Source organism: Copadichromis virginalis, linkage group LG3 (assembly GCF_057382275.1).
Source record: "Copadichromis virginalis isolate Kocher_CV1m ecotype Utaka linkage group LG3, C_Virginalis_male_GT1.1, whole genome shotgun sequence".
NCBI lineage: Eukaryota > Metazoa > Chordata > Actinopteri > Cichliformes > Cichlidae > Copadichromis > Copadichromis virginalis.
Window position 1 is genome coordinate 28023114 of NC_140620.1, and position 13967 is coordinate 28037080.

Below are 13967 nucleotides of genomic sequence, written 5' to 3' on the forward strand. Positions count from 1 at the left end.
GGCATTGTACAGCTACAAGCATTTCACCCCCATGTCATACTGTGTATGGTTGTGTGTGTGTGTGTGACAAATAAAATTAAAATTTGAATTTGTGTCACCAAAAACGTGTGTAAAATAAAAAATTTGACACACATTTTGTTTAAATAATTACAAACAATTAAACAATTTTATTACTTTATTGTACATATTTGGCACATTTTAGAAAAAAAATCAGGTTAAATGAAATATGTGGACATGAAATGAAGCCGCAAAAAGAGAATCACCCATAGATTACTGTACTAAATTCAGTAACTATATTAGACTTACAATTTTATGGTTACTTGTGTTGCAAAGGTCCCTTAGTCACACGGGATGTGTGGTTCTTGCTACAATCAGCTGATTGCAGGTTGTGTGTAGGGAAGACAGTGTCTACAGGTTTGAGGAGCGGAGGTATGGGAATTATTTTTGTTTTTATTGCACATAAGGACAAGAGCATAATGGTAAATTACAGACTGGATCAATGACACAAACAACAGATCATGCTGCTAACAGAACTTTAACTCTTCCTCTGTACAGACAGCATGCCAACACAAAGCTAGTCAAGAACCCAGAGTGATGATAAAGCCGAGCGCATGCCGATCCAGATCCTCATCTTCAACAGGTAGTCAGGTTTGCAGCCTCCATTTCTACCTGTTCATGTTTCCACAGCAGAGTCACTGTGGTGATTCCTCTGAAGTCTTGTTGGGATGGTATCAGCTTTGCTTTGTGTTCATGTGTAAACACCAAGACAGAGATCTTGTGTGTCCTCATTAGGATAGGGATTTGTGTTGATGTGTGGGACTGTAGCTTTAGGTATATATTGTTAACTGGTGGTTATATGACAATGCATTTCAGATCATGTTACAGAGTAGTGCAAAAGTAAGGGAACAAGCATTGTAACAAATTTCTTTCTCTGGCGAGCACTTAAGTAACGTACTGCATTAATGTGTTACACATTTCTTTCTTTGAGTATCTAAAAAGTGGCTCTTTGAAGCAGACGTCCAACCTGGATCTGCTATGTCCATTGATCCAGATTTTAAGTGATCTTCACAAATACCAAACATGTAAATTTAATGTAAAAAAAAAAAAAAAAAAAAAAAAAAAAAAAGAAAAGAAGAAGAAAAAAAAAAGAGAAAGCTCAGATCCACTCCACAGCAGATGAAAATAATCACAGCAGGATGACTGTGAGAGGAAAACCAACCTCTTAATCATCCAGTACTCAGTTATCATGACCACAGACACCTCAAAGACGTCATCAAACCACCAGCATAATCGGAGTTAATTTTATTCTGTTCAGTTTTTCTCAACAACACTGGATCAGATTCATGTGCGTGTCCGTGGGAGCACCAGCACTCCCTGTAGCATCGACAGGTTGAAGGTTTCCAGTTCCAAACCTCCAACCTGTTTAACAGAGCGGCAGCAAACAGCAGTTTCATTCTTTGTTTTCCCGCATCAGCCGTTTCAGGATTTCCCTTGTCACAAAAGTGAAATGTAGTTTTTAGGCACAATCCCATGCTTCCCGCCCACAACGCCCATAATCCACTGCTCATCCACAGCCTCCACCTGTGTGATAATGTCACCGACCTGCACAGAAACAAAAAGAGAGAGAGAGAGAGAGAGCAGACATGTTATTAACCCACCCAAAAAAAATCAACACCTAAAAGTAAACACAGGAAATCTGACAGGGTATTTTATTTATATCTGTAAGGATTTATCAGTGATATATTGTTTTCTGTAGTTTTTCTTGTGTACACCACCAGAGTGGATTTGAAATCAACCAGTCAAGATGTGATTGAAGTGCAGTCTTTCAGCCTTAATTTAAGGCGCTTAACAAAAACACTGGATTAACAACTGTTTTTATACTTTTTCTTTTTTTAAGCCAATTTTCTGAGGCTTAAAAATACCTGAATAGTTAACTGATAGTTTCATGACCAGGTGAGTCCTGTTCTCTCATTATCCAAGGAGAAACTCGTCAGATTACTGGAACTGCCAGACACACTGGACCCACTACAGTTCGCTTACCGTCCAAATCGTTCCACAGACGATGCCATCTCTCATCTCCTCCACACATCACTCACTCACTTGGACACTAGAAGGGGGAATTATGTTAAAATGCTCTTCATAGACTACAGCTCTGCATTTAACACCATAATTCCCTTCACACTCACCACCAAGCTGGAGCATCTGGGACTCAGCTCATCTATGTGTCAGTGGATCTCCAACTTCCTAACTGGCAGACCACAGGCAGTAAGGATGGGCGGACATGTCTCAGCCTCCACCACTCTCAGCACTGGAGCCCCCCAGGGGTGTGTTCTGAGCCCCCTGCTGTACTCTTTGTACACATATGACTGTGTGGCCACTACCAGCTCCACCACCATCATCAAGTTTGCTGACGACACCGTCGTGGTGGGCCTGATCTCTGATAACAACGAGACGGCCTACCTGAAGGAGATTAGGAATCTGGAGAACTGGTGCCAGAGGAACAACCTCCTTCTAAACGTCAGTAAGACAAAGGAGCTGATAGTGGACTTCAGCACTAAGCAGGAGAGGAACTACCAGACCCCCGTCATCAACGAGTGCCCAGTGGAGAGAGTGGACAGCTTCAAATACCTCGGAGTTCACATCACGCAGGACCTGTCATGGTCCTGTCACATCAACACCGTGGTGAAAAAGGCCCGACAGCGTCTCTACCACCTCAGACGCTTGAGAGACTTCCAACTGCCCTCCAAGGTGCTCAGGAACTTTTACTCGTGCACCATAGAGAGCATCCTGGCGGGAAACATCTTAACCTGGTTCGGGAACAGCACCATGCAGGACAGACGAGCTCTACAGAGGGTTGTGCGGTCAGCTGAGCGCACCATCCGCTCCGAGCTCCCTGACCTGCACTCAATCTACAGCAGGCGGTGCTGGACCAAGGCCAGGAAGATCGTGAAGGACCTCAGCCATCCCAACAACAGACTGTTCTCTCTGTTGAGGTCAGGAAAGCGATTCCGCTCCCTGAAGACCAACACAGAGAGACTGAGGAGGAGCTTCTTCCCGCAGGCGATACGGTCTCTCAATCACACCACCACACAGTACTGACCCACACATATGGTTCTTACACACACACTGGACTTTCTGGACTTTGGTTTTGCACAACACTGGTCACTATATTCTTCATTTCCGGTTAATACTTGTACAGCTGCTGTTATTGTGTATATATTTATTTATATTTAGATTTCTTCATACATTCTTATATAGTTCTATATTGTGTATTTTGTTGTACAGTTATTTTATTTTCAACTTTAATTTATATATTTTATCTTATTCTTCCCAGTTAAATTTACCCTTCATTCTAATTTGTGTTGTACAGTTATTTCATTTTTAACCTTAATTTATATTTTATTCCTTCCTAGTTAAATTTACCCTTTTTAATTTTTCATATTTATTTCCTATCTTATTCATAGCCTTTTCCTTTTTTGTTTTCTTTAGGTCACGAGCAGTTGTCCAAGCATTTCACTATATATCGTACTGTGTATGACTGTGTACGTGACAAATAAAAATTTGAATTTGAATTTGAACTGTCAACATGAAGTCTACAGAGGTATTAATGCCAGTGAAGAGGGGATTATGTATAAAATCAGCACTATGAACGTGTACAGAGGAGAGACTACAGTGTGTTTGTGTCCAAATACTTATGGCTCCTCACACACCTTCAGTGTGAGCTCATCCTCGCTTTCTGCTGTGAAGTCAAACAGAGCTTTGGCCATTCCTTTAGCCACAGGCTGCTGGCCTGTGATTGGCTGAGCTGGAGAAGAAAAAAAGTTTGATACAGTTTGCGTGTTTATTTGTGTATTTTTGTCGTTTGACAATCTCTCTCTGACCCACACATGCCAGACTTTTGTACCTTTGCAGGGCTGTGTAAAGGCCACGGGGTAAAGCCCCTCTCTCCCTTCCACTCTTCCTCTCCTCCACTCTGTGTCGATGTGCTCCGTCACTTGGATCAGCGCCCCCTTGTGGAAGGACAGATCCTCTGGGGTCTGACCGGGGAAGTCAAACAGAGCTACAGCCCACTCCTCAGTCTGCACAGTTTAACAAATCAATACTGAGAGAATCACTTACATTTTAACTCAACGATAAATTAAATTATATAATAAAACAGAATATAAAAAGAGCTTCTTGCATTATTTTAAAAATCTAAATAAGTGGTTCTTAAAAGTTCGAAAAAATTAAGACCAAACCACATCAACACTGTGGATTATATTCTTATTACATTGATTTTTAAAGAATCTCTGCAGACAAATTCAGCCTTTATTCTAATCTCAGTGCAGCTCCTACAAGCAAATATAAAGTTTTCAATCCAGCTGCTGATTAAAGTGAATAAAACTTGTTGCAAAGCACTCGACAGCAGTGAGACGCTTTTCTTCTTCTCTGACATGTTTTCTTTACAGCCCAGGTTTTACTGCACATGGAAAAATAACTGCCCCTCCTTGAATCGCTACCTTATCGTGGTGGAGGGGTTTGCGTGTCCCAGGGATCCCAGGGGCTATGTTGTCTGGGGGCTTTCGCCCCCTGGTAGGGTCTCCCATGGCAAACTGGCCCTGGGTGAGGGACCAGACAAAGAGCGATTCATAAGACCCTTATGAAAAGGACACCGAGGGAACAGTTTACCCTGCCCGGGATAGGGTTACCGGGGCCCCGCCCTGGAGCCAGGCCCGGGGAGGGTGCCCGAGGGCGAGCGTCTGGTGGCCGGGCCTTAGTCCATGGTCCATGGGCACTGCCCGAAGAGGAGACATGGGCCCATCTTCCCGCAGGCCCACCACCCGCAGGAGGCGCCATAGGGGTCGGGTGCATTGTGTGCCGGGTGGCGGCCAGGAGCGGAGGCCCTGGCGGACTGACCCCCGGCTGCCAAGACTGGCAATAGGGACATGGAATGTCACCTCTCTGGTGGGGAAGGAGCCTGAGTTAGTGCGTGAGGTTGAGAGGTACCTAGATATAGTCGGGCTCACCTCTACACATGACTTGGGCTCTGGAACCAGTCTCCTGGAGAGGGGCTGGACTCAGTCTGGAGTTGCCCCTGGTGAGAGGCGGCGGGCTGGGGTGGGTAATTCTAATATCCCCTCGGCTTGCTGCCGGTACGTTGGGGTTTTTCCCGGTGGACGAGAGGGTTTGTTCCCTGCGCCTTAGGGTCGGGAAACGGGTTCTGACTGTCATCTGCGCTTATGCGCCGAGTGGCAGTTCAGAGTACCAAGCCTTCTTAGAGTCCCTGGGGGGGGGGGGGGGGGGGGGGGGGTGCTGGAGGGTGCTCCACCTGGAGACTCTGTTGTCCTGCTGGGAGACTTCAATGCTCACGTGGGTGACGACAGCGAGACCTGGAGGGCGTGATTGGGAGGAACGGCCTCCCTGATCTGAACCCGAGTGGTGCTTTGTTATTGGACTTCTGTGCTAATCACAGTTTGGCCATAACGAACACCCTGTTCGAACATAAGAGTGTCCATAAGTGCACGTGGCACCAGGATGCTCTAGGCCGTAGGTCGATGATCGATTTTGTAATCGTATCAGCAGACCTGCGGCCATATGTTCTGGACACTCGGGTAAAGAGAGGGGCTGAGCTGTCAACTGATCACCACCTGGTGGTGAGTTGGATCAGGTGGCGGAGGAGGACGCTGGACAGACCTGGTGCACCTAAACGCGTAGTGAGGGTGCGCTGGGAACGTCTAGCAGAGGCCCCAGTCCGCGAGATCTTCAACGCACACCTCCGGCAGAGCTTCAACAGCATTCCGAGGGAGACTGGGGACATTGAGTCCGAATGGACCATGTTCAGCGTCTCCATTGCCGAAGCTGCTGCATTGAGCTGCGGCCGCAAGGTGGTTGGTGCCTGCCGTGGTGGTAATCCCCGAACCAAATGGTGGACACCAGAGGTGAAGGGAGCCACCAGGCTGAAGAAGGAGTCCTATCGGGCTTGGTTAGCCTGTGGGACTCCGGAGGCAGCCGACAGGTATCGACAGGCCAAGCGGAATGCGGCTCAGGCAGTGGCTGAAGCAAAAACTCGGGTGTAGGAGGAGTTCGGAGAGGCCATGGAAAAAGACTTTCGGACTGCCTCGAAGAGATTCTGGCAAACCGTCAGACGTCTCAGGAGGGGAAAGCGGTGCTCTACCTGCACTGTGTATAGTGCTGGCGGAGCGCTGCTGACGTCGACTGAGAAAATTGTCAGGCGGTGGAAGAAATACTTCGAGGACCTCCTTAATCCCACTGACACGTCTTCCGAGGAGGAAGCAGAGTCTGGGGATGAGGGGAATGACGCGCCAATTTCCGGGGGCGAGGTCACTGAGGCAGTTAAACAACTCCTTGGTGGCAGAGCCCCTGGTGTTGATGAGGTCCGCCCCGAGTTCCTGAAGGCTCTGGACATTGTAGGGCTGTCCTGGTTGACACGCCTCTGCAATGTTGCGTGGAGATCAGGGGCAGTACCTGTGGACTGGCAGACCGGGGTGGTGGTCCCCATCTTTAAGAAGGGGGACCGGAGGGTGTGTTCCAACTACAGGGGGATCACACTCCTCAGCCTCCCTGGGAAAGTCTATGCCAGGGTGCTGGAAAGGAGAGTTCGTCCGTTAGTCGAACCTCGGATACAGGAGGAACAATGCGGTTTTCGTCCTGGTCGCGGAACACTGGACCAGCTCTTTATCCTCTCCAGGATACTTGAGGGTGCATGGGAGTTTGCCCAACCAGTCTACATGTGTTTTGTGGACTTGGAGAAGGCATTCGACCGTGTCCCTCGGGGTGTCCTGTGGGAGGTGTTGCGGGAATATGGGGTGTCTGGCCCATTGCTACGAGCCATTCGATCCCTATACAACCGTTGCGAGAGCTTGGTTCGCATTGCCGGCAATAAGTCGGACTCGTTCCCGGTGGGTGATGGGCTCCGCCAGGGCTGCCCTTTGTCTCCAGTTCTGTTCATAATTTTTATGGACATGATTTCTAGGCGCAGCCAAGTGGCGGAGGGCTTTCGCTTTGGTGGCCTCAGAATCTCATCTCTGATTTTTGTAGATGATGTGGTTCTGTTGGCTTCATCGGGTGAGGGCCTCCAGCTTGCACTGGAATGGTTCGCAGCCGAGTGTGAAGCAGCGGGAATGAGGATCAGCACCTCCAAATCTGAGGCCAAGGTTCTCAGCCGGAAAAGGGTGGAGTGCCTACTCCGGGTCGAGGCAAGGCAAGGCAAGGCAAGGCAAGTTTATTTGTATAGCACAATTCAACAACAAGGTGATTCAAAGTGCTTTACAGAGACATTAGAAACAAGAACAAATAAAAAGCATGATTTAAAATTCGAGGATGAGTTCCTGCCCCAAGTGGAGGAGTTCAAGTATCTCGGGGTCTTGTTCGCGAGTGATGGGAGAAGGGAGCCGGAGATTGACAGACGGATTGGGGCTGCAGCTGCAGTAATGCAGACGCTGCACCGGTCCGTCGTGGTGAAGAGGGAGCTGAGTGTAAAACCGAAGCTCTCAATTTACCGGTCGATTTACGTCCCTACCCTCACCTATGGCCACGAGCTGTGGGTAGTGACCGAAAGAACGAGATCGCGGATACAAGCGGCAGAAATGAGCTTCCTCCGAAGGGTGGCTGGCCTCTCCCTTAGAGATAGGGTGAGAAGTTGGGCCATCCGGGAGGGGCTCAGAGTAGAGCAGCTGCTGCTCCACATCGAAAGGAGCCAGCTGAGGTGGTTTGGGCATCTGACAAGGATGCCCCCTGGGCGCCTCCTGGGCGAGGTGTTCCAGGCATGTCCCACCGGGAGGAGGCCCCGGGGCAGACCCAGGACACGCTGTAGAGATTATATCTCTCGGCTGGCCTGGGAACGCCTTGGTATTCCCCCGGATAAGCTGGAGGAGGTGGCTGGGGAGAGGGAGGTCTGGGCCTCTTTGCTTAGGCTGCTGCCCCCGCGACCCGGCCCCGGATAAAGCGGATGAGGATGGATGGATGGATGGATGGATGGATAAATAACTGAGGGGAGAACATGTTTGTCCATCGTGTTGACTGTTTACCTGAAGCCTTTGTTACTTATAACATTTATAATCACTATATCAGCAAACATGCACAGAAATGCATAAGAAAACATGTTAATCAGGGAGGTTATTCTAAAGATTTGGGACGTCCACCAAAGGCTCTGCCACCGTGTTTATTAGACACTTTTCTTTGGCTGAATGTGATTATGCTGCATCTTAGTGAGCTGGATGTTTCACAGACGTGATGAACAGGCTCGCTTTGATGGGCATCTGAGCTAATGCTGGGAAATTACTTTTGCACTGATTTTTAGATTAGATGTGTGTCTTTGCGGTGCAGGCACAACTTTACAGCACTCTTTGCTTCCGATTGGCCTGAATCCAAAGTATTTTCAAACAGCAGGCGCAGACACGTCAGACATTTATTTGGCTCCGCTTGATTGTCTTTTTCAATATTGCTCAATCAGGTTCGTTAAATTAATTGTGCAGTTCTAATAAGAAACATGCTCATTAATTGCTGTTTAATAAAATAACAATAGAAAATGAAAATTCACTCACCTCTGAGTTTGAGCCCTGTGAAGTCTTTATTCCTGCAGATGATACGTGAAAGAGCATCATTACATTCACGTCCAAAGCAGAGAACATTTCTCTCTTGTTTCTCCTGCAGTTTTAAAATGGTCACAAGGAGGTGCGAGAAGACTGATTGTTGTGCATAAATGGAAAAAAAAAGTTTACTTCCAGCATATTCTAGTTCAGTCATTTAAAACCTGTTTTTTAGAACAACTTTATCTTTGAGTTTATCTTCCCCATGAGAACAGGCATGACCGTCTTTTTTGTTTCTTAAACAGTGCAAACAGAGAAGCTGTTGTAGCTTGTTAGCAGTGTTACACCATCACTTTGATTTATTTATGTAATTGCTCCAAAATGTGAAGATAAAACCAGCACAAACAGATCTTCAGAAGCATGCATACTGCAGATATAAAATGTTGGTGTTCATCAACAAGGTTTTGTCCAAATCACCAGGACTGTGATAGAAATGTTTTACCTCTTTAAGTGTTAATTTTGCCATCATATAACAGGGTCATTGCAGAGTCATGCAGATGGAAGAAGGAAACCCAGAAAATGTGTGAAATTACCAGCATTTTAAGAAACCAGACACTAAGATTCACAACTTCTTTTAAAGCAAAGGTGACATTCAAAGCTTTTTAAACCTCTAAGCAACCTTGGATTTACAAAACAAAAAACCCCCAAAAACTTTTGTTAGCAGTCGTCCACAGCAGTGACGCATAGAGATGTAGAGATGATGATAATGCAGCCTTCAGCTCACCGGAGTTTTCTGTCATTGCCGTGTCCGTCAGTGCCGGTTTGTCAGTTTCCCCCAGTTCAGTCACTGACGTTGGGAGGGGCTCCACCACCTCTGTGAAGTTCAAGGGGAATTTACCAATTCGGCCGTGGATTTGGCCCCGCCCCCATTCCTGCCCGATGAGCTCCAGGAGACCAATGACATCACCCTGGGAAAAGGTGAGCTCGTCTTCTTCCTCTCCCTCGTGGTCCAACAGAGCGACGCACCGAGGGCCGCTGCAGAAAAACCGGCTGATTAGAACATGTGGCTCATAGAGAGTGAGAGTGTGTGTGTGTGTGTGTGTGTGTGTGTGTGTGTGTGTGTGTGTGTGTCTGACCTGACAGGAGGAGAGTCTGGTTGCTCCTTCAGCTCAGCAGGCTGCACCGGAAGAATCGACTAAAGGATAAACAAAACATAACGTCATTAATATTTATGCATTTAAAAACCGTTTAAAACCTTTGCAGTGAGTCAAAATAAAAAATCAATAACAAAATTAATTAAAATAATATTCAATTAAATGCACCAAATATAAAAAGGTCTGATGACAATACAAATGTAAATTATTCATTGACCAAATGTTATTTTGGTACCGTTCCAGTTTCCTATAATTTATGATTTTTTGCAGTTTGGGCCTCTGTAGTCCAGAGCTACAAACCTGTCTGGTCTGGACCAACCCACCACTCCTGACAGGTGACCTCTGATCCTTTTTCAAAAATGATTTGAATAATCAACTAAAAAAAAAAAAAAAAAAAAAATCTGAAGCTGTACCTCTGAGCCTGACAGGCTGTGGTCCTCCAGGGCAGGTTTCGATTGGTTGTCCTGATTAGGGACGGACTCTGGCTTGGGGTCCAGATCGAGCAGACACTGTGATGTGTTGATTAGGGGGGTGGTGGTATTCTGATTCTCGCCTGGAGGATGCTCCGAAGGCGAGGGACTCGGGTCATCCAGGACGATCAGCACTTCCTGCTTCTGAGAGATAAAGTTGAATTAGAAACGTAATCAGAACTTGTATCTTTGTGTGTGTGTGCACGTGCAGGTTTACCGCATAGCTGTTGTACAGAGGGTGTCCAGGTTTAGGGCGTGGAGGCAGAGGTGGTCCTCGCTTTGATACCTTTTGTGCCTGTGTCTGATTGGCTGTTGAAGGAGGAGGACTGGAACTGGTCTGTGAAGGTGTCACCTGACTAGCAGCAGAAAGGGAAGGGGCGGGACTAACTTTAGACAGAGTTGGATTCTGGCTACCTGAGGAGGTGGAGTTGATGGCTGGAGGCGGCGGGCGCCCGGGGATAGATTTGATTGGTGGTGGACGAAGGGGGAGGAGCTTCACACTGGATGGACTGAAGGTAAAAGAAAGAGTATTATTAGTCAGGTAAAGATAAACAGGAGGTGTCTTCAAGAGAAGACAGCAGCAGTCATCTGTAGCCCCTCTAACACCTACTACCTTACTTTCTTAATTTTGCTGGACCTCATTTTGCAGGTTCAGAGGTAATCACCTATGTAGACACAAAAATGCTTCATCCTCAGTCTGTTTAGCTCTGGATCAAAGCCCGCTGGACTGATTTGTTTGCATTCACTGTGAAAAGCTGCTGGTTTATCTGTATGCATTATCTACAGTGATAAAGTAGAACAAGGTGGAGTTCTTGATGTGTACGGCTCTGAGGGTCGACTGCTGTATGTAGCTGAAAGAAGAGGGGCTGCTCTGTACTGCACCAGAGGTTAGTCAAAATTCAACTGAAACCACTCTCAGTATGTGTATGTATTATATGTTTTGGGATTTTCAGCCTTTTTTTCTTTTTTTTTTAATTGTGGTGGACCTGAACCCGGTCCTCTGCATTAGCCTTACAGCATATGGATCAGAGACACCACAGCCTCGAAATTCATTGCTTTGCAGCAAACTTCCATCTTTCCTAAAGCTTGGCTCTCTTTCTTACCGTGGCGGCAGAGGAGGGTCTGAGGAGTTTGGTTTTGTAGTGTTGGCAGTCTCAGGTTTGGTCTGGACCACAGGCCCCTTCCTCAAGGCCGGAGCTGGAGCCGGGCTCGGGGGTTTGGCTGGGGCTGGTCCAGAAGTTTTAGGGGCTGCTGCAGGTTTGGCCGGGACTGGGTTTGGATCCAGAGGAGTTGATGAGACTCCAGAGGGTTTGGGAGCCAGATTTGGGGCTGCAGGCAGAAAGCAAACATAATTTGCTTTAATTAAATGCATACATGAAATCAAACCACTGAGATTAAAGCTGATTTAATAATCTGAGTGGTTCGATGAAAAAAAAAAAAAAAAAAAAAAAAAAAAAAACAGGCAACAAGAGAAAGTTTTTAATGTAGCACTTACATAAAAGAAGAGCTCACCAATGACCAAGAAAAGGTGAACCAACGTTACACGCAAAAAAAAAAAAAATTAAAATAATTTTTAGAATAATTTGAACAAAATCTTGAAAATTTTCCTACAATGTCAAAATTAAACGTTTAAGAAGAATCTTTTTATTTTTGAATGACTTATGTTTTAGCCAAATTTTAGTGTGCGAACAACAAAAAACAAAAGCTAGACTTACAGAGACTCACACCAAGCACGTGTCATAGCTCTCTTCTTTCTGGACATGAGCGATGCTCCTGGTATGATGATGTTTGCTGACACAGACATCATCTGAACTTTACTTGTTTATGTTGAGATGCTTCAGCAATCATTTTTCTTCAGATTGCATTTCTATTTAAACCTAAATCACTGATCAGTAAGGCTTTAAATGTCCTTTGTTGCCCTCCGCTGGCAAAAAATGCATAATGTGTGCTTGAACTAAGACACAACAGAAACACGGCAAACTAAATATGGTTAACAACTTCTAGAGGAAAAACAGGCACTAACATTTAATTTGCACAGTGCTTCAAAATAACTTCCCAAATAAATTCCCAAACCTGTTTATGGGATGGTTGCCAAGTGGTGAGTTTAATGTTGCTGGACCTCCATATTTAATTCAATTAAATTTTATTTATATAGCGCCAAATCACAACAAAAGTCGCCTCAAGGCACTTCATAGATACAGAGAAAAATCCAACAATCATATGACCCCCTATGAGTAGCACTTTGGCGACAGTGGGAAGGAAAAACTCCCTTTTAACAGGAAGAAACCTCCAGCAGAACCAGGCTCAGCGAGGGCCATATAAAGTCACCAACTCTTTATTAGCACATTATATTAATACTGAGTGATTCGGGCCTTCATTTGCGATCAAGCCTCAATTTCCCATCTCTTCTGCCGCTGTATGCCTTCCACGACAAGCTCAGACTAGTCTCTGACATGCTCTGATTATCTGAGTCCCTCCAGCCAGTCTGCATTCGATTTGCTTCCTAAATAAGTTATTTACATGTGCTGGCTTTTGTTTTTCCAGCAATCCAGAAGTGCTGTTATTGTTCCAAAACTCCAGGAAATCTGCAGTTTAATCAAACTACATGATGCTTGAGGTAGGACAGATTCACTACAGCTATGGTCATGTAGTTAATGTATGGCATACACAGAAGGCGTAATGATGACCAAATTCATTTAAATTTAAGTAACACACACAGAAGAATCACACTGCTTCATTGCAACACAGCAGCAAACATCCTGAGTAAGGACCGGAGTCAAGAACAGTTTCCAAACGGTTGTATAAGTCAGAATGCCTCCAAGCCGATTAGCTCCCTTTTCCAGTGCTGTCATGTGTTTTTTCTTTCCTGACAGCTCGCTGCCAAACAGTGACGTCAGACTCACATCGGTGGAGCTTGTTCACACCTGAGTCACAAACCAGCCCTTTTTCTACTGTTTGTACTCTGTGTTCAGTGTAGTGGAGACAAAACGGTGACCAAAGGAAAACCACGAGCAGTTTCACATTGTTTTTTGTTTTTTAAGTTTACATTTTTTAATCATAGTAAACATTTTTCGCTGTGCCAAAAAATACTGTCGTGCCATCGAGGATGAGACGTCTGAGCAGAACTGATAAGGGCGTCGATATCCCTCAATATGCACTCACCAATCTGAGGCTCACAGCGCATGACTACTAGCTGAGAGAAGGATAAATATATTTAATGAAAGACTATTGTTTGCACAACTTCATGCTGCAGCCAATAAACACCCTGGAAAAAATATCATACACACTTAAGCACACACACACACAATTCTGGTGCATCAAACCCACAGCACACCACCACAACAACAGTGGGGTCTTGTTTCTCCTTACACAATCGCAGTCTTTTTCTTTCACAAGGTTTGGATTGCATAATGCATCACCCTCCCTCCTTCCCTCCCCCCCTCCCTTCAGCACACACAGACACACACTCACATGCAAAAACACAAACCACAGAAAATCTCTTTGCAAGTTTGCATATTTCTAAGCAGGACAGATTTGTGTCTCTAAGCTCTCAAACACTCTATTGTGCTTCTGCTCAGTGTACACACACACACACACACACACACACACACACACACTTGTGTCTTACCACTTGCTCTGCGCGGTGCCATCAGTGCTGCTGGCTTGTTTGGGACGCCTGGACGAGAACTTCCAACTTTCACTGAAATGACAAAAAAATTAATTAAATAAATCAGAAAATAAACCTGAAAATAAAGTTGTCGATGGGGATTTAATAAAAATCTAATTCTAAAACTGCTTGAAGCTGAGACACATTT

At 45.7% G+C, this 13967-nt stretch overlaps 1 protein-coding gene across 4 annotated transcripts in view; it reads right to left on the reverse strand.

The window, feature by feature from the left end:
• Window positions 1-1261: 1261 nt before the first annotated feature.
• Window positions 1262-13967, reverse strand: part of LOC146713891 (uncharacterized) — a 33184-nt gene continuing 20478 nt past the window's right edge. The window contains exons 8-17 of one of the 4 annotated variants that reach the window (XM_085450331.1): window positions 13781-13852; window positions 11256-11481; window positions 10370-10661; window positions 10096-10293; window positions 9665-9723; window positions 9313-9563; window positions 8544-8575; window positions 3905-4079; window positions 3711-3805; window positions 1262-1602 (exon numbers count right to left, since the gene is read on the reverse strand). In XM_085450331.1, coding sequence (XP_085306457.1) covers window positions 1495-1602; window positions 3711-3805; window positions 3905-4079; window positions 8544-8575; window positions 9313-9563; window positions 9665-9723; window positions 10096-10293; window positions 10370-10661; window positions 11256-11481; window positions 13781-13852 — 1508 coding nt within the window. In that variant the 3' untranslated portion in view covers window positions 1262-1494. Of the gene's footprint in view, window positions 1603-3710; window positions 3806-3904; window positions 4103-8543; window positions 8576-9312; window positions 9564-9664; window positions 9724-10095; window positions 10297-10369; window positions 10662-11255; window positions 11482-13780; window positions 13853-13967 lie in introns of those variants that run through there. The other 3 variants (XM_085450340.1, XM_085450326.1, XM_085450345.1) reach the window with 3 other exon arrangements.